The following is a 25,583-nucleotide window of genomic DNA, read 5'->3' on the forward strand; positions in this document are numbered from 1 at the left end:
CCTACACAGAAAGGGCCTGGGCCTACAGAGTAAGGAATGGGGCCTACATAGGAAAGGCTTAGGGCCTACACAGAGGAAAGGCTTAGGGCCTACACAGAAAGGGCCTGGGCCTACAGAGTAAGGGCCTGGGCCTACAGAGTAAGGGATGGGGCCTACATAGGAAAGGCTTAGGGTCTACACAGAGGAAAAGGCTTAGGGCCTACACAGAAAGGGCCTGGGCCTACAGAGGAAAAGGCTTAGGGCCTACACACAGAGGAAAGGGCTTCGAGCCTACACACAGAGAAAGGGCCTGGGGCCCCACAGGGTTAAAGCGATCCCGTGTCTCCCAGCGAGGGTAGACGGCCTCTCCCTCTCTCTCCCTCTCCCTCTCTCCCTCTCCCTGCCCCCCACGCTGCGCTCCGGCAGGGTGGAGAACATGGCGATGCGCCTCGAGGAGGTGAACGAGCGCGAGCACTTCATGAAGGCCTCGATCCAGACGGTGGACCTGCGGCTCGCCCAGCTCGAGGAGGCCACGTCCCGGATCGCCGGCGCCCTCGAGCGCCTGGCGCCGGGCGGCGCCGACGCCGCCGCCGCCGCCGCGGCCGCCGCCGGGCCGGCCCGGCTGCACTCCCGCAGCTCGTCGGACGGTCCCGGCGGCGGCCCCGGCGGAGGAGCGGGAGACCGCTGCCGCCGCGGTAGTGTCGGCAGCGGCGGCAGCCTCTTCCGCCTGGAGACGCCGGCGCTCCACCGCCGGGCCGCCTCGGAGCGCCGGGCGGCGTCTCCCAGCGCGACGCCGGCGCCGGCCGCCGGCGTGACGACGCCGCCGCCGACGACGACGCAGCAGCAGCAGCAGCAGCAGCACCGCCACCACCACCACCACCACCACCACCGGCCGCCGGGCCAGCAGCACCCGGCGGCGCAACGGCGCAGCTACTCCTTTCACCTGATGCACCGGCGCGACCGGGACGGCGGCGCCGGCGGCGGCGGCGGCGGCGGCGGCGACGGCGCCGGCACGCCGCCCTGGCCTGGCTGGACGCCGGCCGGCGACGGCTACCAGAAGGAACGCTCCATGAGCCTGCACCACGCCACCAGCGCCTTCTCGGTGGCGTCCCAGCAGCAGCAGCAGCAGCTGTACCAGCAGCAGCTGCACCAGCAGCTGCACCAGCAGCTTCAGTACCAGCAGCAGCAGCAGCAGCAGCTGCTGCTGACGCCCTCCGACAGCAGCTACGGCTACGAACCGTTCGGCAGCCGCCGCCGCAGCGGCTACGCCAGCGCCGGCTGCAGCTTCCGCCGGGAGTCCGGCGGCTGCGGCTTCGGCGGCTTCGGCGGCGTCGGCGGCGGCGGCGGCGTCGGCGTCGCCGGCGGCTCCTTCAACGAGCGCCGGCGGCACCGCCTCGGCTCCTGCATCGACATCTTCGTGTCGGACGACTCTTCGGCGCCGCCGCCGCCGCCGGCGGGCGCGGCGTCGTCGGCGGGCGACCACTCCCGCCGGCGCTTCCGCTCGGCGTCGCCGTCGCCGTCGCCGTCGGCGTCGCCCTCCCTCTCGCTGGCGCCCGCCGACGCGGCCGCGGCCGCCCTCGCGGCCGCCTCCTGCCGCCCAGAGGGCCGCTCGGCCCCGACGCTGCTCGCTCTCTCCTCCTCCTCCTCCTCGGGCGCCGGCGCCGGCGGCGGCGGCGGCGGCAGGGCCGGAGCCCTGTCGGCCGACGCGTCGCCGTCGCGGACGCCCCACCGCGACCTGGAGGCGTCTCGCTCCTGCCCGCTGGAGCGCTCCAAGAGCAACCGCTACCTCGTGGTGGCGCCCGTGCCCGGCCTCTTCTACGGGGGCGGGGCGCCGGCGCCGGCGGCGGCGGCGGCGGCGGCGGCGCCGGAGTCCCCTCCGCCCGCCGGCGGCGGCGGCGGCGACCAGTGCGACCTGACTCCGACGCGTCTCGAGCCCGAGCTGTGCCCGCTGCTGGTCCGCTCGCGCAGCCTCATGCTGCCGCCGCCGGCGCCGCCGCCGCCGCCGGCGCTCGCCAAGTCGCCGCGGAACTCCGAGTACACCACCATCGTGGACTGCATCGACACCAGCTGCGTCGCCGGCGGCTCCGGCGGCGGCTTCGGCGGCGGTGGCTCCGGCGGCGGCGGCGGCGGCGGCGGCTCCGGCGGCGGCTCCGGCGGAGGCTCGACGGCCGGCGGAGGAGGCGGGGGGAGCGACGAGCGGCCGTGCGGTTCGGGGGCCGCGGGCGGCGGCGGCGGCGGCGGCGGCCGCTCGTCGCCGGACCCCGTGTGCCGCTTGGGCGTCCCCGGCACCCTGGGCTGCTCGCAGGCGGAGCGCGAGGCCGAGCTGGGTAGCACGGCCGCGTCGGACGCCGAGTCCGACGTGGACTCGGGCCGCTCGGCGGCGGCGGCGCCGCCGTCCTCGTCCTCGTCCTCCGCCGGCGGCGGCGGCGGCGGCGGCGGCCGGAGGAGCCGGCGGCTGCGCCAGGAGGACAGCGCCGCCTCGGTGGCGGAGCGCGAGGACGGCGGCGGCGGCGACGACGGCGACGACGACGACGACGACGACGGCGGCGGCCGGGAGGTGTTGGACAACGGCTCCCGGCGCCGCCCGGCGCTCTTCCGGCGCGGCGACAACAACAACGACGGGGAGGCGGCCGGCGGCGGCGGCGGCGGCGGCGGCGGCGGCGGCGATCGCCCCCCGACTCGCAAGAGCCAGTCCATCGGGGAGAGGATGGACTGGCCCGGCGGCGACGCCGGCGGCGGCTCCTCCTCCTCCTCTACCGGCGCGGCCGCGCTGCTGAGGAGCCAGTCCCAGCGCAGGCAGCGGCGAGACCCCGGTGAACCCGCCGAGACTTTCTGCTGAGCGGGGCTGGCCAGGTCGGGGCGGGTAGCCGAGCGGTTGGTTGGGTGAGCGGGTGGGCGGGCGGGTGGGTGAGCGAGTGGGTGGGCGAGTGGGTAGGCGAGTGGGTGGGTGAGTGGGTGAGCGAGTGGGTGAGCGAGTGGGTGGGCGAGTGGGTAGGCGAGTGGTTGGGTGGGTGGGTGAGCGGGTGGGTGAGCGAGTGGGTGAGCGGGTGAGTGATTGGGTGAGTGGGTGGGTGAGCGGGTGGGTGGGCGAGTGGGTGGGCGAGTGGGTAGGCGAGTGGTTGAGTGGGTGGGTGAGCGGGTGGGTGGGTGAGCGAGTGGGTGGGTGAGCGAGTGGGTGGGCGAGTGGGTGGGCGAGTGCGTAGGCGAGTGGTTGGGTGGGTGGGTGAACGAGTGGGTGGGCGAGTGGGTGGGCGGATAGCCGGGTGGGCAGAGGGGTAGCTCAGTGTGTGGCTGAGTGGGTGGGTGATTGAGTGGACGGTGGGTATCTGAGTGGTAGGTTAGTGAGTAGTTTCTCACGACTGTGGTTTAGTGTAAGTGGCGTTTGTAGGTTTACTGGGTGGGTAGGTGGTTGGGTAGGTGAGTGGGTGGGTAGGCGAGTGGGTGGGTAGGTGGTTAGTGGGGTTGGTTGGTGTGTGTGTAGGTGTGTGGTGTGTGTTTGTAGGTGTACGTGTGTGTGGTGTGTGTAGGCGTGTGTGGTGTGTGCAGATGTTTTTGTGTGGTGTGTGTGGTGTGTGTAGGTGTATGTGTGTGTGGTTGTGTGTAGATGTATTTGTGTGGTGTACGTGTGTGTGGTGTGTGTAGATGTATTTGTGTGGTGTATGTGTGTGTGGTGTGTGTGGTGTGTAGGTGTATGTGTGTGTGGTGTGTGTAGGTGTACGTGTGTGTGTGGTGTGTGTGGTGTGTGTGTAGGTGTATGTGTGTTTGGTGTGTGTAGGTGTATGTGTGTGTGGTGTGTGTGTGTAGGTGTACGTGTGTGTGGGTGGGTGTACACCCAGGACCCCATTCAAAGCCACAGTGGCATGGTCTCGGCTAGCTGATGAAAGTTGCAAGCGAGAATTTCATCATCGCTTGCAGCTGGGGTTGGCATCGTCCCCCACTCCTCCTGATGTCGAGGGTAAATGGGCGAGGTTTAGGACTGTGGCTCACGCAGCTGCAATGGCTGCTTTGGGTACGCGGTCCAGACCTCCCCTGGCTGACAGAGGAGGTGTTCAGGATGCTTGAGAAAAAGCGACAGGCCCACTCTCATCGGCTACAGCATCCCACGTCAGAGAATGAGGAGGCTTACCGCAGCTTTCGCTCGGAGGTTCGGAGAGCCGTGAGGCGCTGCAAGGATGGTTGGTGGTCGCGGGTTGCCAATGAGATGGAATCTGCCTCAGTGGCCCGCGATCACAAATCTCTATTTAACTCCATCAAAAAAGTAACCTGCAGCGCCACTCCTATTACCAGGGGCGGAGCCAGGATTTCAGGCCGGGGTGACATTCAACAACAAATGTGAACTTCAAGAATGATTTAGAGAGAGTCAGGCTGTTGAACCGGACGCCATCGGTTGGCGGACACACGCTCTGACAGTGCAGTTGGCACGCAGTCCGCCAGACTGAGTGTCGTACACTCACACGCAGAATGTCACCCCTGTCACCACCCCCCTGGCTCCGCCCCTGCCTGTTACCATCATTAGGGGAAAGAACGGCGATCCAATCTCCGTCACCCCTGGAACAGGTTTGCAGATTTGCTGAGTATTTCTGTGAGGTCCTGGAGGAGGGGGAATTCCTCAGCCTGGAAAATAACGCGGCACTAAGTGGGGATGACCCTGCTGAGGCTGCCTCGGTGGCCCGCGATCACGAATCGCTCTTTAACGCCATCAAAAAAGTAACCTGCAGCGGCCACGCCTATCGCCATCCTCAAGGAGGAAAGAACGGCGATCCGATCACCGACCAACCCCCCCCCCCCCCCCGGAAGAGGTCTGCAGGGTCGCTGAGCATTTATGTGAGGCCTTAGGGGAAATCCCTCAGCTGGGAAATCATCATCTCGGCAAAGTGGGGATGACCCTGCTGGGGCTGCGGTGCCTCAAATATTGGCAGAAGTAGCCACCCCTGTGAGTGAGTGGCTGGCTGAGGTGCCATCTGTTGAGGAAGTACTGAAGGCGATCTGGAGTCTGAGACCAGGAAAGGCACCGGGCAGAGGTGATCTCCCAAGCGAAATGCCGAGGGAGGGTGGCGTTTGTGCACAGACTGCCCGACATGACATCATAACAAGAGTCTGGACCACTGGACGGGTTCCACAGGATTGGAATTATGCCCTGGTGGTCCCCCTCTTTAGGAAGGGGGACCGCACAGACTGTAACAACCACAGAAGCATCTCAATCCTCACTGTGTCGGGAAAGGTCCTGGCAAGGATTATTCAACATCGCCCTGCCAGGTACGCTGAGGAGAGGCTTGCGGAGCCCCAATGCGGTTTCAGGAAAGGGCGGTCCTGCACAGATGCCAATATTCTCTGTCCATCTGCTACAGCAGAGGTGTAGCGAATTCCAACAAGACCTACATCTCTGCTTTATTGACCTGGTCAAGGCCTATGATACCATCAGTAGGCCTGGGCTCTGGGTCATTCGTGCTTTTGGAGTACCTGACCCTCTGCTTACGATCATTAAGGACCTTCATGATGGTGAGCGGGCCCGGGTAAAACTACGTGGCCGGGAGTCAGAGCCATTCCCTGTACACCTTGGGGTGCGACAGGGATGTCCTCTGGCTCCCACATTATTGAACATCATCTCTGACCAATTTCCATTTGGTACAGATACAATGGGAGGTTGATCGATGCCCAGGTGCGGTCAAGGGATGGCTCCCTATTGCTCAACCACGTTACGTATGCCGATGATCTGGTAATTGCGGCTCACTCAGAGGATGAGTTGGAGGCGCTGCTGCTGGAACTGGAGCATGCCACTAAAAGGTGGGGCCTTACCATCAGCCCCACCAAAACTAAGCACCTTCCCATGGTATTTTGTACCATCGGACACTCCACCCCCTCAGCTTCCCATTGGTGATGGGGCAGTTGTGGAGAGAGTGGAGACTTTCCCATACCTGGGCAGTGTGCTCATGACCAGCTCCGGTTTGACAGCAGAGGTCACACTCCGAATCAGTCGAGCGGCAATATCTTTTCATCGGCTGCACAACGCTGTGTGGAAGCTACCTGGTCTGGTATTGTCACTCCGCACGAAGCTTCAGGTCTTCTCTGCCACAGTCATTCCCTCCCTTCTCTACGCTTGCAAAACGTGGACCCCCCTAATGGAACATCTTCGCCGGCTAGAAACATTTAGGCTGGCCTGCGTACGATCCATCCTGGGTTTAACCCGCAGGCTGGATTGTGTGAGGAGCTCACAAATCCTTGAAAGATCTGGGCAAAGACCCATCGGTGAGCTCTGGCAGGCAAGGCTGCGTTGGCTGGGCCATGTAGCCCGCATGCCCAGCCACCGCATGCCGAAACAGCTTTTGTTTGGCCAGATCGAGGGGGCTAAACGGGCGCGGCACGGGCTAGAGAAGAGATGGAGTGATGTGGTACAGGAGGACGTGGAGCTGAGTGGACTTGCCGATGACTGGTACCAGCGGTGTCAAGATCGGCCTCTGTGGAGGAGGCTCGTGAAGGACGCTACTGGGCAGTTGGAGGCAGTCGCCCTCCAACAACAACGGAGGGCGGAGGAGCGATGCTCACAACAACGAGCGGAGCGCCGGGTGGCTAAAGCACAGCAAGTTGGCACAGTAGGGGGCACAGGTGGTCCATCTGCCACTCATCTCAGTCAGTCGACCCGTGGCACCTGGGTCTGCCCCGTGACCTCCTGCCAGCGGGCGTTCGACACTTCACGTGGCCTCATGGTGCACATGGCCTGGCACAAGCGTCGTGGTGACATCACCACCACTTAGTGGCGAATGGCGGTTGTTTGTGTGTAGGTGTGTGTGTAGGTGTGTGTGTGTCGGTGTATGTGTAGGTGTATAGGTGTACGTGTATAGGTGTGTGTGTGTAGGTGTGTGTGTATAAGTGTACACGTGTAGGCGTGTGTATAGGTGTGTATAGGTGTACACATGGTGTGTATAGGTGTGTGTGTGTAGGTGTATAGGTGTACACGTGTAGGTGTGTAGGTGTATACATGGTCGTGTGTAGGTGTACACGTGTCGGTGTGTGTGTGTATAGGTATGTATAGGTGTGTGTATAGGTGCATGTGTACGTGTAGGTGTGTTTGTAGGTGTGTAGGTGTACACGTGCTCGTGTGTATAGGTGTACACATGGTCGTGTGTAGGTGTGTATAGGTGTATACATGTAGGTGTATAGGTGTGTGTGTGTATAGGTGTGTGTATAGGTGTATACATGTAGGTGTATAGGTGTGTGTATAGGTGTGTGTATAGGTGTGTATAGGTGTATACATGTAGGTGTATAGGTGTGTGTATAGGTGTGTGTATAGGTGTATACATGTAGGTGTATAGGTATGTATAGGTGTACACACGCTAGTGTGTAGGTGTGTGTATAGGTATGTGTAGGTGTATACATGCAGGTGTATGTATATAGGCGTGTGTACATAAACGTGTGTGTGTATCTGTGTGTGTGTCTGTGCGTGTGTGTATCTGTGTGTGTGTGTATATCTCTGTGTGTGTGTATACAGGGAGCGGTAGTGTAGTGGTTAGCGCTACTCTGCGCTACAAACCCGGCGGCCCGAGTTCGATTCCCGCTCACGGCCAACACCGCCGGCGACGATTATCTGAACCGGTCCCGGGCCTCCCCTAGGTCGACTCAGCCTCAAATGAGTACCTGGTGCGGTGTGTAGTGAACATCGCTAGCACTGGGGAGACAAAGGCGGCCGGGCGTGGTGCTGGCCACCCACCCCCTCGTGTGCCGTGCCGGCCTTCATAGCTGCTCGCTAACAGCACTTGCCCCTACAGTCTGTTAAGGCTATACGGGGGGGTCTTTGTCTTTGTGTGTGTGTGTGTGTCGATATTAAATACAAAGTAGTGACAGAACCGTGCCCGGGTTAATCTTTCAACGCTTTCACCTGCACACACACACACACGTATACACACAAAAACAATAACCGCCATTCGCCACTAAGTGGCGGTGACGTCACCACGATGCTTGTGCCAGGCTATGTGCACCTTGAGGCCATGTGAAGTGTCGAACGCCCGCTGGCAGGAGGTCACAGAAAATATGGCATCTGTGCAGGACCGCCCTTTCCTGAAACCGCATTGGGGCTCCGCAAGCCTCTCATCAGCGTGCCTGGCAAGGCGATGTTGAATAATCCTTGCCAGGACCTTTCCTGGCACACTGAGGAGTGAGATGCCCCTGTAGTTGTTACAGTCTGTGCGGTCCCCCTTCTTAAAGAGGGGGACCACCAGGGCATCCTTCCGATCCTGCGGAACCCGTCCAGTGGTCCAGACTGTTGTTATGATGTCATGTAGGGCAGTCTGTGCACAAACGCCACCCTTCCTCCGCGTTTCATCTCTGCCTGGTGCCTTTCCTGGTCTCAGACTCTGGATCGCCTTCAGTACTTCCTCAACAGATGGCACCTCAGCCAGCTACTCACAGGGGGTGACTTCTTCCAATATTTAAGGCACCGCAGCCTCAGCAGGGTCATCCTCACTTTGTGCCACGATGTTTTCCTGGCTGAGGGATTTCCCCTCCCCCAGGACCTCACAGAAATGCTCAGCAAATCTGCAAACCTGTTCCTGGGGGTCGGAGATTGGATCACCCTTCTTTCCCCTAATGATAGTAATAGGTGTGGCGCTGCAGGTTACTTTTTATGGAATTAAAGAGCGATTTGTGATCGCGGGCCATTGAGGCAGACTCCATCTCCTCAGCAACCCGTGACCACCACCCATCCTTGCAGCGCCTCACGGCTCTCCGAACCTCTGAGCGAAGGCTGCGGTAAGCCTTATTCTCCGACGTGGGATGCTGTAGCCGATGATAGTGGGCTTGTCGCTTTTTCTTAGCCAGCTTGAACACCTCTGTCAGCCAGGGTGTCTGGGGAAGTCTGGACCGTGTACCCAAAGCAGCCATTGCAGCTGCATGAGCCACAGTCCTAAACCTCGCCCATTTCCCCTCAACATGAGGAGTAGGGGACGATGCCAACCCCAGCCACAAGCGATAATGAAATTCTTGCTTGCAATTTTCATCAGCTAGCTGAGACCATGCCACTAAGGGTTTGAATGGGGTCCTGGGTGTACACCCACCACCAGAGTGGAAGAATGGCAGGCACATCTTACAGATGACAAGTCGATGGTCAGTGGGCAGATCAGCTCCACGGTAGGTCCTGGTGTCAAGGACATGGGCTCGCATCTGCTGCTCCGTCACTAAGTACTCCAGCAGATGTTCTTGCTTGGACCCGGCATGCATCCATGATGTGGTGTGGATGCGCCGATGCCGGAACAGCGTGTTGGTAATTACAAGCCCATGGGCTGCACAAAAATCTAGTAGCCTCCTCCTGTTGTTATTGAGCTGATCTGGCCCATGCCCTCCAATCACTCCAGACCAGGTGCCAGCATCATGACCAATTCGGGCATTGAAGTCACCCAACAAGATGACTTTATCCCGAGGGGCCACTTTAGCTAGCACCTGTGACAGGTCATAGAAGGCATCTGACTCATCGACCTTGCCTGCATCCCTCCACGGATGTTCGTCTTCAGTGGGGGCATAAGTAACCACGACCACCACTCCTCGCCTCCAGTGGATGGGAAGGTGAGCCCAAAGTAGCCTGGGGCTTACAGCTTCCCACACTTCACCGCCACGCTCCCACGCCCCCTTCATTCTTTTGTTCAGAAGATCCACTCCCTGTTGTTTGGCAGTCTCCTGCCCCGAGTAGAGGACTGTCCACCCCTCATGGTGGCAGGAGCCAGAACCGGTCCACCGGACCTCCTGAATGCCGCAGAGATCCAGGCAGTACCGGTCCAGCTCCCGACAGAGGAGTGGCAGCCTCTCCTCCGCAGTGAGCGTTCGAACATTCCACGTGGCCACACGAAGTGGCTTTTCGTTGTTTCTGGAGGAGCCCCGAGGGTAGAGATTCAATCTCCTGGCTCCGCCGAATGGGGATTGGCCGGGAGACGTCATAGACCCCTGTCCGCCCGGGGCCTCCGGCACAAGCTTATTTAATACATATTGTCGGTGTGGTTTAGTGTGAATTAATTGAAGGTGGAGGGGTTACCAGCCCCTCGCACCCTGTCCAGACACACAGACAACAACAACAACCGCCATTCGCCACTAAGTGGCGGTGACATCACCACGACGCGTGTGCCAGGCACACAGACACACACGTACACACAGACACGTACACACAGAGACACACACACAGAGACACACACACACAGAGACACACACACAAAGACACAGAGTCACACACATACAGACACACAAAGACACACAGACACGCAAAGACACACACACACAGTGTCAAGTATAAATTGACTTTATTCAGTCAACCACGCACAGTCCGCACGAGTGAGCGACATTTTAGTGGAAATTCCACGTTCGTATGGACGGGAGATGTCCACCCCGAAGTAGCCACGTGGGGTGCACGCACATTGTGTTCCTAGCCTGACACGGCCACTACAAACCCACTGGCATTGTCTCAGAGAGGACCCCTCTGAGACACAACCCATCCAACCCACCCACCCACTCATCTACCCACCCACCCACCTACCCACCCACTCACCTACCCACGCACCCACTCACCTACCCATCCATCCACTCACCTACCCACCCATCCAACCCACCCACCCACTTATCTACCCACCCACCTACCTACCCACTCACTCACCTACCCACACACTCACCTACCCACTCACCTACCCACCCGCCCACTCACCTACCCACCCACCCACTCACCTACCCATACACTCACTCACATACCCACCCACTCATCTACCCACCCATCCACTCACCTACCCATACACTCACCTACCCATACACTCACCTACCCACCCACTCACCTACCCACCCACCCACTCACCTACCCATACACTCACTCACCTACCCACCCACTCACTCACCTACCCACCCACTCACTCACTCATCTACCCACCCACTCACTCACCCACCTACCCACCCATCCACTCATCTACCCACTCACCCACCTACCCACCCATCCACTCACCTACCCATACACTCACTCACCTACCTACCCACTCACTCACCTACCCACCCACCCACCTACCCATCCACCAACACACCCACCCAACACACTCACCCACCCACCACCCCACCCCAACCACCTACCCCACCCACACACACACAGAGTGCCACGTCCGTGTCAGTGGGTGAGTGACCGCCTCCCCTTCAGCATCCGCCGCAGGACCAGCTCGATGCCGGTGCGCGTGGCCAAGCGGCGGTAGAATCCGTGGGTGTGCTTCCGCTTCAGGTTCTTGGGCTGGTACTCTGTGCCACGCTTGCGCCCGCGGGCACCCAACGGCGGGGCGAGCGGCACGGGCGGGAGAGAGGGCGCAAGCGAAGGCCTCGGGGACAGGCCGGAGCTGGTGGGGGGGGGGTGGTGGTGGAGGGGAGAGAGGGAGGTGATTGGGTGGGGGGTGGGGTAGGGAGTGCTAATTCTAGGCGAGGTAAGGGAATCATTTCATGGGTCTCTGTGGGTCTCTGTGGGTCTCTGTGGGTCTGTAGGGGTCTCTGTGGGTCTCTGTGGGTCTCTGTGGGTCTCTGTAGGTCTCTAGGAGTATGGGTCTCTGTGGGTCTCTGAAGGTCTCTGTGGGTCTCTGTGGGTCTCTGTGGGTCTCTGAAGGTCTCTGTGGGTCTCTGTGGGTCTCTGTGGGTCTCTAGGGGTCTCTAGGGGTCTCTGTGGGTCTCTGTGGGTCTCTGTGGGTCTCTGTGGGTCTCTAGGAGTATGGGTCTCTGTGTCTCTGTGTGTCTCTGTGGGTCTCTGTGGGTCTCTGGGAGTATGGGTCTCTGTGGGTCTCTAGGAGTATGGGTCTCTATGGGTCTCTAGGAGTATGGATCTCTATGAGTATGGGTCTCTATGGGTCTCTATGGGTCTCTGTGGGTCTCTGTGGGTCTCTGTGGGTCTCTGTGGGTCTCTAGGAGTATGGGTCTCTATGGGTCTCTAGGAGTATGGGTCTCTGTGGGTCTCTCTGGGTCTTTAGGAGTATGGGTCTCTAGGAGTATGGGTCTCTATGGGTCTCTAGGAATATGGGTCTCTATGGGTCTCTGTGGGTCTCTGTGGGTCTCCAGCAGTATGGGTCTCTATGGGTCTCTGTGGGTCTCTAGGAGTATGGGTCTCTGTGGGTCTCTGTGGGTCTCTAGGAGTATGGGTCTCTGTGGGTCTCTAGGAGTATGGGTCTCTGTGGGTCTCTGAGTATGGGTCTCTATGGGTCTCTAGGAGTATGGGTCTCTATGGGTTTCCGTGGGTCTCTCTGAGTGTGGGTCTCTGCGGGTCTCTATGGGTCTCTGTGGGTGTCTGTGGGTCTTTGTGGGTCTCTGTGGGTGTCTGTGGGTTTCCGTGGGTCTCTATGAGTGTGGGTCTCTGTGGGTCTCTATGGGTGTCTGTGGGTGTCTGTGAGTCTCTGTGGGTCTCTGTGGGTCTCTATGGGTCTCTATGGGTCTCTATGAGTGTCTGTGGGTTTCCGCGGGTCTCTATGAGTGTGGGTCTCTGTGAGTCTCTATGAGTGTCTGTGGGTGTCTGTGGGTCTCTGTGGGTCTCTGTGGGTCTCTATGGGTGTCTGTGGGTGTCTGTGGGTCTCTATGGGTGTCTATGGGTGTCTGTGGGTCTCTGTGGGTCTCTGTGGGTCTCTGTGGGTGTCTGTGGGTCTCTTTGGGTGTCTATGGGTCTCTGTGGGTCTCTGTGGGTGTCTGTCTGTGAGTCTCTGTGGGTCTCTGTGGGTGTCTATGGGTCTCTGTGGGTGTCTATGGGTCTCTGTGGGTCTCTATGAGTGTGGGTCTCTGTGAGTCTCTATGAGTGTCTGTGGGTGTCTGTGGGTCTCTATGGGTGTCTGTGGGTCTCTGTGGGTATCTATGGGTGTCTGTGGATCTCTGTGGGTGTCTGTCTGTGAGTCTCTGTGGGTCTCTGTGGGTGTCTATGGGTCTCTGTGGGTGTCTATGGGTCTCTGTGGGTCTCTATGGGTGTCTGTGGGTCTCTGTGGGTATCTATGGGTGTCTGTGGATCTCTGTGGGTGTCTATGGGTCTCTGTGGGTCTCTGTGAAGGGTGTCTATGGGTGTGGGTCTCTATGGGTGTCTGTGGGTGTCTGTGAAGGGTGTCTATGAGTGTGGGTCTCTATGGGTGTCTGTGGGTCTCTATGGGTGTCTGTGGGTGTCTGTGGGTGTCTGTGAAGGGTGTCTATGAGTGTGGGTCTCTATGGGTCTCTATGGGTGTCTATGGGTCTCTGTGGGTGTCTGTGAAGGGTGTCTGTGAAGGGTGTCTATGAGTGTGGGTCTCTATGGGTGTCTGTGGGTCTCTGTGGGTGTCTATGGGTCTCTGTGGGTGTCTATGGGTCTCTGTGGGTGTCTATGGGTCTCTGTGGGTCTCTGTGAAGGGTGTCTATGAGTGTGGGTCTCTGTGGGCCTTTGTGAAGGGTGTCTATGGGTGTCTATGAGTGTGGGTCTCTATGGGTGTCTGTGGGTCTCTGTGAAGGGTGTCTATGAGTGTGGGTCTCTATGGGTGTCTGTGGGTCTCTGCGGGTCTCTATGGGTCTCTGTGGGTGTCTGTGGGTCTTTGTGGGTCTCTGTGGGTGTCTGTGGGTTTCCGTGGGTCTCTATGAGTGTGGGTCTCTGTGGGTCTCTATGGGTGTCTGTGGGTGTCTGTGAGTCTCTGTGGGTCTCTGTGGGTCTCTATGGGTCTCTATGGGTCTCTATGAGTGTCTGTGGGTTTCCGCGGGTCTCTATGAGTGTGGGTCTCTGTGAGTCTCTATGAGTGTCTGTGGGTGTCTGTGGGTCTCTGTGGGTCTCTGTGGGTCTCTATGGGTGTCTGTGGGTGTCTGTGGGTCTCTATGGGTGTCTATGGGTGTCTGTGGGTCTCTGTGGGTCTCTGTGGGTCTCTGTGGGTGTCTGTGGGTCTCTTTGGGTGTCTATGGGTCTCTGTGGGTCTCTGTGGGTGTCTGTCTGTGAGTCTCTGTGGGTCTCTGTGGGTGTCTATGGGTCTCTGTGGGTGTCTATGGGTCTCTGTGGGTCTCTATGAGTGTGGGTCTCTGTGAGTCTCTATGAGTGTCTGTGGGTGTCTGTGGGTCTCTATGGGTGTCTGTGGGTCTCTGTGGGTATCTATGGGTGTCTGTGGATCTCTGTGGGTGTCTGTCTGTGAGTCTCTGTGGGTCTCTGTGGGTGTCTATGGGTCTCTGTGGGTGTCTATGGGTCTCTGTGGGTCTCTATGGGTGTCTGTGGGTCTCTGTGGGTATCTATGGGTGTCTGTGGATCTCTGTGGGTGTCTATGGGTCTCTGTGGGTCTCTGTGAAGGGTGTCTATGGGTGTGGGTCTCTATGGGTGTCTGTGGGTGTCTGTGAAGGGTGTCTATGAGTGTGGGTCTCTATGGGTGTCTGTGGGTCTCTATGGGTGTCTGTGGGTGTCTGTGGGTGTCTGTGAAGGGTGTCTATGAGTGTGGGTCTCTATGGGTCTCTATGGGTGTCTATGGGTCTCTGTGGGTGTCTGTGAAGGGTGTCTGTGAAGGGTGTCTATGAGTGTGGGTCTCTATGGGTGTCTGTGGGTCTCTGTGGGTGTCTATGGGTCTCTGTGGGTGTCTATGGGTCTCTGTGGGTCTCTGTGGGTGTCTATGGGTCTCTGTGGGTCTCTGTGAAGGGTGTCTATGAGTGTGGGTCTCTGTGGGCCTTTGTGAAGGGTGTCTATGGGTGTCTATGAGTGTGGGTCTCTATGGGTGTCTGTGGGTCTCTGTGAAGGGTGTCTATGAGTGTGGGTCTCTATGGGTGTCTGTGGGTCTCTATGGGTCTCTGTGGGTCTCTGTGAAGGGTGTCTATGGGTGTCTATGAGTGTGGGTCTCTATGGGTGTCTGTGGGTCTCTATGGGTGTCTATGGGTGTCTATGAGTGTGGGTCTCTATGGGTGTCTATGGGTCTCTATGGGTGTCTGTGGGTGTCTGTGGGTCTCTATGCAGGACACCAGCTAACAAGAGCTTCGTAGATTACAGGGTTTGTCACATCTTGACTGGTTTCACGAGTGAGCACCTACCCACCCCCCTCCATCCATCCTCCTCAGGGCATACTCCCGGCCACACGAACGTGGAATTTCCAATCCTCGCCGCCCAGATTGTACCTGAACCAGGCGCGAACGGCGCCGCGAAGAAGCGAAGCCATCGGCGGGGAAACACCGCGGCTGCTGTTGCCTCGTTCTTCGGCACACACGCACACACACACCCGCCACCACCCTCGGTTAAGAGCGCTAGGCCAGCAGGGGGGGTAGGTGGGGCGGCCCGAGCGAGCCTAGGCCTCAGCTGGAATATTTGTTTTAAAACAAAAAAAAGACGCAAAAGCAAATTACATATAACAATCAACATTGGGTAACGGACGAACATATCTGTCGTTATTCCTGCAAGAAGTAGTTTATTTTATTTTTAAATAAAAAAATAAATTTAAAAAAACCCGACATCGCGATGTTCAACAAAGGTTACCCAAATGTCAGGTCGCCACGCTGCTGGATGACGTCACCGTTCGCACTGTCTGACGTCACGGATCGCAGGTTTCGTTATATTTAGCACGGTTTGACGTCACGAAAGCACGTTCTGACGTCACGGATAGGTCGCACTTTCCGTTGTCATGGTTTGCACGTTTTTGACGTCACGGAACGAGTGTTCAGACGTCGTGGGGTTGCACAATCCCTTGTCAAGGTTTGCAAGTTTTGACGTCACGGATCACGCGATCAGTTGTCATGGATCGCACGTTCTGACGTCACGGATCGCACGTTTTTGATGCCGTGATGTGCACGTTGCGTGAACATGGCGTCACGTAACGTCGAGAGCAACAGCGAGCAACGTGCAGCGTCATCAACCTCCACCCCTCCCCCACACACAAACGTTTCAGGATCGCGCTGCGCGACGTCGTACGTAATGACGTCTCAAAAGATCCAAACGAATGTGTGACGTCACCTCGCTCCCCCCCACCCCACTGCCGAAAGAGCGAGTGCATGCGCGGTGACGTCAGGCGCGCGGTGACACGTCACCGCGCAAACCCACGCGCTGACGTCACCGGCCCACCTCACGTTCTTCGCTCTCTCGCCCGTTGCTTCCCCTTCCCGCCATTTTCCTCACCCACCCCCCTGCCAATCTCTCAGTCGCCTTTCTCCTCAGAACCACAGCGCTCTTCACTTCTCAAGTCGCTCGTCGGTTACGGGTTTGTCGCCCACACTCACCTCGTTATCGATCCGCGCTCGGTGCAGCTTTCTCGATGTTACGCGGACGAACGCAAAAAGAGAAGCGAATATTAAAATGGTTTTAAGGTTTTTTTTATTTTTTTTCCGCCTGCGGCCTAGCGCGCGTGCGCGCGGTCCGCGTGCGTAGGCCCGGAGCCTCGCGTTGCCTTGCGAGGCCGCCGCGCATAGCGAGGGGGAAGGCGGCCGCTTTCGGCTCGTCCAGCCCGGGGGGGTGGGTGGGTCGGGCTCGGAGGTCTTTTTTTATTTTCGTATTTAATTCGACGAACGTTCATTCGATGCCCTTGTTCGCTTTGCGTCTTTTGGTTGCGTTTTCTTTTTTTCTTTTAAAACGTTCGTGAATTAAAAGGTTGTGTCGTCGGATCGTGAGTGATGGCGAATCGCGAGCATTGGTCTCGGTGATTAGCATTTAACCCTATGGGAGTCTCAGTGATTAACACTGAATCCTATGGGGGTCTCAGTGATTAACATTTAACCCTATGGGAGTCTCAGTGATTAACATTTAACCCTATGAGAGTCTCAGTGATTAACACTGAACCCTATGTGAGTCTCAATGATTAACACTGAACCCTATGGGAGTCTCAGTGATTAACATTTAACCCTATGGGAGTCTCAGTGATTAACATTGAACCCTATGTGAGTCTCAGTGATTAACACTGAACCCTATGGGAGTCTCAGTAATTAACACTGAACCCTATGGGAGTCTCAGTGATTAACATTTAACCCTATGGGAGTCTCAGTGATTAACATTTAACCCTATGGGAGTCTCAGTGATTAACATTTAACTCTATGGGGGTCTCAGTGATTAACACTGAACCCTATGGAAGTCGCAGTGATTAACACTGAACCCTATGGGAGTCTCAGTGATTAACATTTAACCCTATGAGAGTCTCAGTGATTAACATTTAACCCTATGAGAGTCTCAGTGATTAACACTGAACCCTATGGGAGTCTCAGTGATTAACATTTAACCCTATGAGAGTCTCAGTGATTAACACTGAACCCTATGGGAGTCTCAGTGATTAACACTGAACCCTATGGGAGTCTCAGTGATTAACATTTAACCCTATGGGAGTCTCAGTGATTAACATTGAACCCTATGTGAGTCTCAGTGATTAACACTGAACCCTATGGGAGTCTCAGTGATTAACACTGAACCCTATGGGAGTCTCAGTGATTAACATTGGACCCTATGGGAGTCTCAGTGATTAACACTGAACCCTATGGGAGTCTCAGTGATTAACATTTAACCCTATGGGAGTCTCAATGATTAACATTTAACCCTATGGGAGTCTCAGTGATTAACATTTAACCCTATGGGAGTCTCAGTGATTATCACTGAACCCTGTGGGAGTCTCAGTGATTAACACTGAACCCTATGGGGGTCTCAGTGATTAACACTGAACCCTATGGGAGTCTCAGTGATTAACATTTAACCCTATGAGAGTCTCAGTGATTAACACTGAACCCTAAGGGAGTCTCAGTAATTAACATTTGACCCTATGGGAGTCTCAGTAATTAACATTTAACCCTATGGGAGTCTCAGTGATTAACACTGAACCCTATGGGAGTCTCAGTGATTAACATTGAACCCTATGGGAGTCTCAGTGATTAACACTGAACCCTATGGGAGTCTCAGTGATTAACATTTAACCCTATGGGAGTCTCAGTGATTGATATTTAACCCTATGGGAGTCTCAGTGATTAACATTTAACCCTATGGGAGTCTCAGTGATTAACACTGAACCCTATGGGAGTGTCAGTGATTAACACTGCACCCTATGGGGGTCTCTGTGAACATTTAACCCTATGGGAGTCTCAGTGATTATCACTGAACCCTGTGGGAGTCTCAGTGATTAACACTGAACCCTATGGGAGTCTCAGTGATTAACACTGAACCCTATGGGAGTCTCAGTGATTAACACTGAACCCTATGGGAGTCTCAGTGATTAACACTGAACCCTATGGGAGTCTCAGTGATTAACACTGAACCCTATGGGGGTCTCAGTGATTAACACTGAACCCTATGGGGGTCTCAGTGATTAACACTGCACCGTATGGGAGTCTCAGTGAATAACACTGAACCCTATGGGAGTCTCAGTGATTAACACTGAACCCTATGGGGGTCTCTGTGATGAACATTTAACCCTATGGGAGTCTCAGTGATTAACACTGAACCCTATGGGAGTCTCAGTGATTAACACTGAACCCTATGGGAGTCTCAGTGATTAACATTTAACCCTATGGGAGTCTCAGTGATTAACACTGAACCCTATGGGAGTCTCTGATTAACACTGAACTCTATGGGAGTCTCAGTGATTAACATTTAACCCTATGGGAGTCTCAGTGATTAACATTGAACCCTATGGGAGTCTCAGTGATTAACATTGAACCCTATGGGAGTCAGTGATTAACACTGAACCCTATGGGAGTCTCAGTTATTAACGTTGAACCCTATGGGAGTCTCAGTGAGTAACACTGAACCTATGGGAGTCTCAGTGATTAACACTGAACCCTATGGGAGTCTCAGTGATTAACATTGAACCCTATGAGAGTCTCAGTGATTAACACTGAACCCTATGGGAGTCTCAGTGATTAACACTGAACCCTATGGGAGTCTCAGTAATTAACATTGAACCCTATGGGAGTCTCAGTGATTAACATTGAACCCTATGGGAGTCTCAGTGATTAACACTGAACCCTATGGGAGTCTCAGTGATTAACACTGAACCCTATGGGAGTCTCAGTGATTAACATTGAACCCTATGGGAGTCTCAGTGATTAACATTGAACCCTATGGGAGTCTCAGTGATTAACACTGAACCCTATGGGAGTCTCAGTGATTACCACTGAACCCTGTGGGAGTCTCAGTGATTAACACTGAACCCTATGGGAGTCTCAGTGATTAACACAGAACCCTATGGGAGTCTCAGTGATTAACACTGAACCCTATGGGAGTCTCAGTGATTAACACTGAACCCTATGGGGGTCTCAGTGATTAACACTGAACCCTATGGGAGTCTCAGTGATTAACACTGAACCCTATGGGAGTCTCAATGATTAACACTGAACCCTATGGGAGTCTCAGTGATTAACACTGAACCCTATGGGAGTCTCAGTGATTAACACTGAACCCTATGGGAGTCTCAGTGATTAACACTGAACCCTATGGGAGTCTCGGTGATTAACACTGAACCCTATGGGAGTCTCAGTGATTAACACTGAACCCTATGGGGGTCTCAGTGATTAACACTGAACCCTATGGGAGTCTCAGTGATTAACACTGAACCCTATGGGGGTCTCAGTGATTAACACTGAACCCTATGGGAGTCTCAGTGATTAACACTGAACCCTATGGGAGTCTCAGTGATTAACACTGAACCCTATGGGAGTCTCAGTGATTAACACTGAACCCTATGGGAGTCTCAGTGATTAACACTGAACCCTATCGGGGTCTCAGTGATTTACACTGAACCCTGTGGGAGTCTCAGTGATTAACACTGAACCCTATGGTAGTCTCAGTGATTAACACTGAACCCTATGGGAGTCTCAGTGATTAACACTGAACCCTGTGGGAGTCTCAGTGATTAACACTGAACCCTATGGGAGTGAGTCTCAGTGATTAACACCGAACCCTATAGGAGGAGCCTCTGTGATTAACGGAATCTGTATTCGGCACGGAGTTGCGTGTGAATCTCTCTCTCTCTGTCGCAGATGGAATTCCTGTCGCCATCGTACCGACCGTGACCTCTGCGCTGTGCCCCCGTGTCCCACCCCCATGCAGGTCTGTCGCGCTCACCCCGCCCCGGTCTCACCGAGGATTCCGTTGAGCCATGGAGATGGAGGAAGACAGCCATCTTGACAGCGGAGACTCCAACGGTGTGACGCCCGTTGCAGTTAGCGACACCCCGCGCAGCGCAACCCGCACGCAACCCGCACGCAACCCGCACGCAACTCCACTCAACTCCACTCAACTCCACTCAACTCCACTCAACTCCACCCAACTCCACGCAACTCCACGCAACTCCACGCAACTCCACTCAACTCCACTCAACTCCACTCAACTCCACTCAACTCCACGCAACTCCACTCAACTCCACCCAACTCCACTCAACTCCACTCAACTCCACTCAACTCCACTCCACTCCACTCAACTCCACTCAACTCCACTCAACTCCACTCCACTCCACTCAACTCCACCCAACTCCACCCAACTCCACCCAACTCCACCCAACTCCACTCAACTCCACTCAACTCCACTCAACTCCACTCAACTCCACACAACTCCACACAACTCCACTCCACTCAACTCCACTCAACTCCACTCAACTCCACGCAACTCCACCCAACTCCACTCAACTCCACTCAACTCCACCCAACTCCACTCAACTCCACTCAACTCCACTCCACTCAACTCCACTCAACTCCACTCAACTCCACTCAACTCCACTCAACTCCACTCAACTCCACTCCACTCAACTCCACCCAACTCCACTCCACTCCACTCAACTCCACTCAACTCCACTCAACTCAACTCCACTCCACTCAACTCCACTCAACTCCACTCAACTCAACTCCACTCAACTCCACTCAACTCCACTCAACTCCACTCAACTCCACTCCACTCCACTCAACTCCACTCAACTCCACTCAACTCAACTCCACTCCACTCCACTCAACTCCACTCAACTCCACTCCACTCAACTCCACTCCACTCAACTCCACTCAACTCCACTCAACTCCACTCAACTCCACTCAACTCCACTCCACTCCACTCAACTCAACTCCACTCCACTCAACTCCACTCAACTCCACTCAACTCCACTCCACTCAACTCAACTCCACTCAACTCCACTCCACTCAACTCCACGCAACTCCACTCAACTCCACGCAACTCCACGCAACTCCACGCAACTCCACTCAACTCCACTCAACTCCACTCAACTCCACCCAACTCCACCCAACTCCACTCAACTCCACTCCACTCCACTCAACTCCACTCAACTCCACCCAACTCCACTCAACTCCACTCAACTCCACTCAACTCCACTCAATGCCACTCAACTCCACCCGACTCCACCCGACTCCACCCGACTCCACTCGACTCCACTCGACTCTACTCGACTCCACTCAACTCCACTCTACTCGACTCCACTCAACTCCACTCAACTCCACCCAACTCCACCCAACTCCACCCAACTCCACCCAACTCCACTCAACTCCACTCAACTCCACTCAACTCCACTCAACTCCACTCAACTCCACACAACTCCACACAACTCCACTCCACTCAACTCCACTCAACTCCACTCAACTCCACTCAACTCCACGCAACTCCACCCAACTCCACTCAACTCCACCCAACTCCACTCAACTCCACTCAACTCCACTCCACTCAACTCCACTCAACTCCACTCAACTCCACTCAACTCCACTCAACTCCACTCAACTCCACTCCACTCAACTCCACCCAACTCCACTCAACTCCACTCAACTCCACTCAACTCCACTCAACTCCACCCAACTCCACCCAACTCCACTCCACTCAACTCCACTCCACTCAACTCCACTCCACTTAACTCCACTCAACTCTACTCAACTCCACTCAACTCCACTCAACTCCACTCAACTCCACTCCACCCAACTCCACCCAACTCCACTCAACTCCACTCAACTCCACTCAACTCCACTCAACTCCACTCAACTCCACTCCACTCAACTCCACTCAACTCCACTCAACTCCACTCAACTCCACTCAACTCCACTCCACTCCACTCAACTCCACTCCACTCAACTCCACACAACTCCACTCAACTCCACTCAACTCCACTCAACTCCACTCAACTCCACGCAACTCCACACAACCCGCACCGTGGAACCAGACATTGGCGGCGTCCGCTTGCGTTGCGATCGAAACTCCCGCGGCGTTTTACTTAAAAAAAAAAATCGCTTTTGACTCCTCTCCAACGTGACCTTACCCGAAAAGAAACTGCGGGCTGTGAATTCCCGCGGTCGCGAAAGTCTTTGGTAAAAGTAAAAAAGTTTAAAATTTTTTAAAAAATGCAACGTTTCCGCGCGGCGGTAAATCACGGGGGGGGGTCCCCCCGGGGCCCCCACGGACCGATCCCGGGTCCCGTGTGGGCCTGTTAGTGCCTGGCCCCCCTCGATTATTTTATTATTTTGCCGCTTCCGCCCGTGCCTCTTGGCCACACCCCCCCCCCCACGGCCGCGGTGTTGGCAAGCCCACGAGCTTAACCGCCCCCACCCCTCAGGGGTGTGCAGAATTGTTTTAGACTCGCGGTGCCCACGATGGGTTCTGAAATTTGATGAGAGTTGGCGCGGGGGAGGGGGTCCCCGGGGCCGGGAACGGACGGGATGGAAGCGCCTGTGTGAGCTGATGTGAACGCCGTGTTGGAAAGCGTTTACGCGAGAGGATTTTGGCCCTCCTTCTTTCCTTCTTTTCCTTCTTTCTCCTTTCCGTGACGGGCAGCAAAGCGTTTTGTGTTGTGGTGTTTTTTTTTTGCGAGAAAATTTAACGAAAATTTGCACGCGGCAACGAACGCCCGGGGCCCTGCGCCACAAGCCAGTGACCTTCGCGCGGACTTCTTAGAGCGGGGGGCACGCACACACACACGCACACACACACACACGCACGCACGCACACACACACACACACACGCACACACACACACGCACACACACACGCACGCACACACACACGCACACACACACACGCACGCACACACGCACACACGCACACACACGCACACACTCGCGCACACACGCGCACACACGCGCACACACGCACGCACACACACGCACACACGCACACACACACGCACACACGCGCACACACGCACGCGCACACACGCGCACACACGCGCACACACACGCGCACACACACGCACGCAGAGGCTGCGTGTCGGAGACTTGGCGCTCCTAGCCTAGGGCGGCGGTGTGACGTCGGCGTGAGTGTGATGACGTTTGTTGTTGTTGTGTGTTGTTGTGTGCGGGTTTTTTCCGTGGCGCAGGGGCGATGGATGCTTCACAGGATATTGAAGACAGTGGTAAAAGATAGACATACACGCACGCACGCTGATGCACACGCACGTTGATGCACACGTACGTAGATGCACACACACGCACGCGCACACACATACGCACACACACATACGCACACACACATGCACACACACGTACGTAGATGCACACACACGCACGCGCACACACATACGCACACACATGCACACACACATACACACACGTACGTAGATGCACACACGTACATAGATGCGCACACACGTACGTAGATGCACACGCACGCACGCGCACACACATACGCACACACACATACATGTACGTAGATGCACACACACACGTACGTAGATGCACACACACGTACGTAGATGCACACACACACATACATACATGTACGTAGATGCACACACACACGTACGTAGATGCACACACAACAACAACAACCGCCATTCGCCGCTAAGTGGCGGTGACGTCACCACGACGCTTGTGCCAGGCTATGCATACACACATACCCACACACGTACGCGCACACATGTACAAACATGCACACACGCACATACACACGTAGATGCACACACGTACACATGCACGCACGCATACACGCACGTAGACTCGCACACGTACCCACATACACGCACACACAAAGATCAAAGATCCCCCGTGTAGCCTTAACAGACTGTAGGGGCAAGTGCTGTTAGCAAGCAGCACCTATGAAGGCCGGAACGGCACACGAGGGGGTGGGTGGCCAGCACCACGCCCGACCGCCTTTGTCTCCCCAGTGCTAGCGATGTTCACTACACACTGCTACACCAGGTGACTCATTTGAGGCCGAGTCGACCTAGGGGAGGCCCAGGACCGGTTCAGATAATCGTCACCGGCGGTGTTGGCCGTGAGCGGGAATCGAACTCGGGCCGCCGGGTTTGTAGCGCTACCCTACCGCTCCCCGTACAGAGACACGCGCGCGTATAGACACAGACACGCAGACGCAGACACACACGCACACAGACACAAGCAGACACGCACACACGCAGACGCACACACAGACACACGCACACACAGACACGCAGACACACGCGCAGACACGCAGACACGCACACAAAGACGCACACACAGACGCACACACAGACACGCGCACACACAGACACGCGCACACACAGACACGCGCACACGCAGACACGCACACGCAGACACAGACACACACGCACACAGACACACGCACACAAAGACACGCACACACAGACACACACAGACACACAACCAACAAAGATCTCCCATGTAGCCTGTAGCAGACTGTCGGGGCCAAGTGCCGTGTGTGTTTCTGTGTATCTTTGTGTGTCTCTGTGTGTGTGTCTGTGTGTGTGCCTCTGTGTGTCTCTATCTCTGTGTGTGTCTCTGTGTGTGTCTCTGTATCTCCGTGTGTGTGTCTCTGTGTGTGTGTCTGTGTGTGTGCCTCTGTGTGTCTCTATCTCCGTGTGTGTCTCTGTGTGTGTCTCTGTATCTCCGTGTGTGTGTCTCTGTGTGTGTGTCTCTCTGCGCGTGTCTCTATATCTCTGTGTGCGTGTCTCTGTGCGTGTGTGTCTCTGTGCGTGTCTCTATATCTCTGTGTGTGTGTCTCTGTGTGTGTGTGTCTCTGTGTGTGTGTGTGTCTCTGTGCGTGTCTCTGTGTGCCTCTATATCTCCGTGTGCGTGTCTTTGTGTGTGTGTCTCTGTGTGTGTCTCTGTGTGTCTCTTGTGTGCGTGTGTCTCTGCGCGTGTCTCTGTACGTGTCTCTCTATATCTCCGTGTGTGTCTCTGTGTGTGTCTCTGTGTGTCTCTATATCTCCATGTGCGTGTCTCTGTGTGCGTGTCTCTGCGCGCGTGTCTCTATATCTCCGTGTGCGTGTGTCTCTGCGCGTGTGTCTCTGTGCGTGTCTCTCTGTGTGTGCGTGCGTGTGACTCTGTGCGTGTCTCTCTGTGTGTGCGTGCGTGTGTCTCTGCGCGTGTCTCTCTATATCTCCGTGTGCGTGTCTCTGCGTGCGCTTGTCTCCGCGTGCGCACGAAGGCAAGCGCCCTGCGGAGGACTCCGGAGAGGAGCAGTCGACCAAGCGGTCGCGCAACAACGACGATTCCCGAGTGGAGCTGCGCGTCCTCATGCAGAGCAGGGTGAGACGTTCGCTTGTGGGATGTTGACCGACCTCTCCCGGTACGCAGGAGGTCGTGGGGGCTCCCCTAGCCCCCCCACCTGCTTTGTGATGGCCAGGAGTCCCGTCTGGACAAAGGGAACCGCGAAGCTGAGCGGGAACTTGCCCTCCGGTTCTGTTCGGTAAAGTCGCGTAGGTAAAAATAAAACTGAAACGACAACAAAAACGACGTTTCGGCCACAAACGCAGGCGGCCTTCATCAGGTGAAGG

The 25,583-nt window shown here is 56.2% G+C and overlaps 2 protein-coding genes and 2 long non-coding RNA genes across 6 annotated transcripts in view; 3 read left to right on the forward strand and 1 right to left on the reverse strand.

The window, feature by feature from the left end:
• LOC116937345 (transient receptor potential cation channel subfamily M member 3-like) overlaps positions 1–2,864 on the forward strand; it is a 170,128-nt gene extending 167,264 nt beyond the window's left edge. Inside the window, exon 30 of the mRNA XM_076064311.1 lies at positions 406–2,864. Coding sequence (XP_075920426.1) covers positions 406–2,818 — 2,413 coding nt within the window. The 3' untranslated portion in view covers positions 2,819–2,864. The remainder of the gene's footprint in view (positions 1–405) is intronic.
• A 335-nt stretch (positions 2,865–3,199) lies between these two features.
• On the forward strand, positions 3,200–7,820 carry LOC142923266 (uncharacterized). 2 transcript variants are annotated; one of them, XR_012940653.1, is made up of 2 exons: positions 3,200–3,634; positions 3,667–7,820. It is a non-coding gene; the product is annotated as an uncharacterized LOC142923266 (long non-coding RNA). The 2 variants fall into 2 exon arrangements; XR_012940654.1 differs by having other exon boundaries at positions 3,200–3,538.
• A 2,419-nt stretch (positions 7,821–10,239) lies between these two features.
• Positions 10,240–15,507, reverse strand: MRPL34 (mitochondrial ribosomal protein L34). Of its 2 annotated transcripts, none has more exons than XM_032944446.2 (3): positions 15,401–15,507; positions 15,046–15,121; positions 10,240–11,318 (listed from the first exon to the last, which is right to left on the reverse strand). In XM_032944446.2, the coding sequence occupies exons 2-3, from the start codon at positions 15,084–15,086 to the stop codon at positions 11,099–11,101; spliced, it is 261 nt and encodes an 86-aa protein (XP_032800337.1). In that variant the 5' UTR covers positions 15,087–15,121; positions 15,401–15,507; the 3' UTR covers positions 10,240–11,098. The 2 variants fall into 2 exon arrangements, with proteins under 2 accessions (XP_032800337.1, XP_032800338.1); XM_032944447.2 differs by having other exon boundaries at positions 15,046–15,223; positions 15,401–15,484.
• Positions 15,508–15,955: 448 nt separating this feature from the next.
• Positions 15,956–25,371, forward strand: LOC116937348 (uncharacterized). The gene is made up of 4 exons (XR_012940652.1): positions 15,956–16,118; positions 19,940–20,034; positions 23,187–23,222; positions 25,235–25,371. It is a non-coding gene; the product is annotated as an uncharacterized LOC116937348 (long non-coding RNA).
• The last annotated feature ends 212 nt before the right edge of the window (positions 25,372–25,583 follow it).

The sequence above is a fragment of the Petromyzon marinus genome, unplaced genomic scaffold (genome assembly GCF_048934315.1).
Source record: "Petromyzon marinus isolate PM22_M1 ecotype Great Lakes invasive population unplaced genomic scaffold, UKy_Petmar_22M1.pri1.0 PM_Scaffold_38, whole genome shotgun sequence".
NCBI classification, from domain to species: domain Eukaryota; kingdom Metazoa; phylum Chordata; class Hyperoartia; order Petromyzontiformes; family Petromyzontidae; genus Petromyzon; species Petromyzon marinus.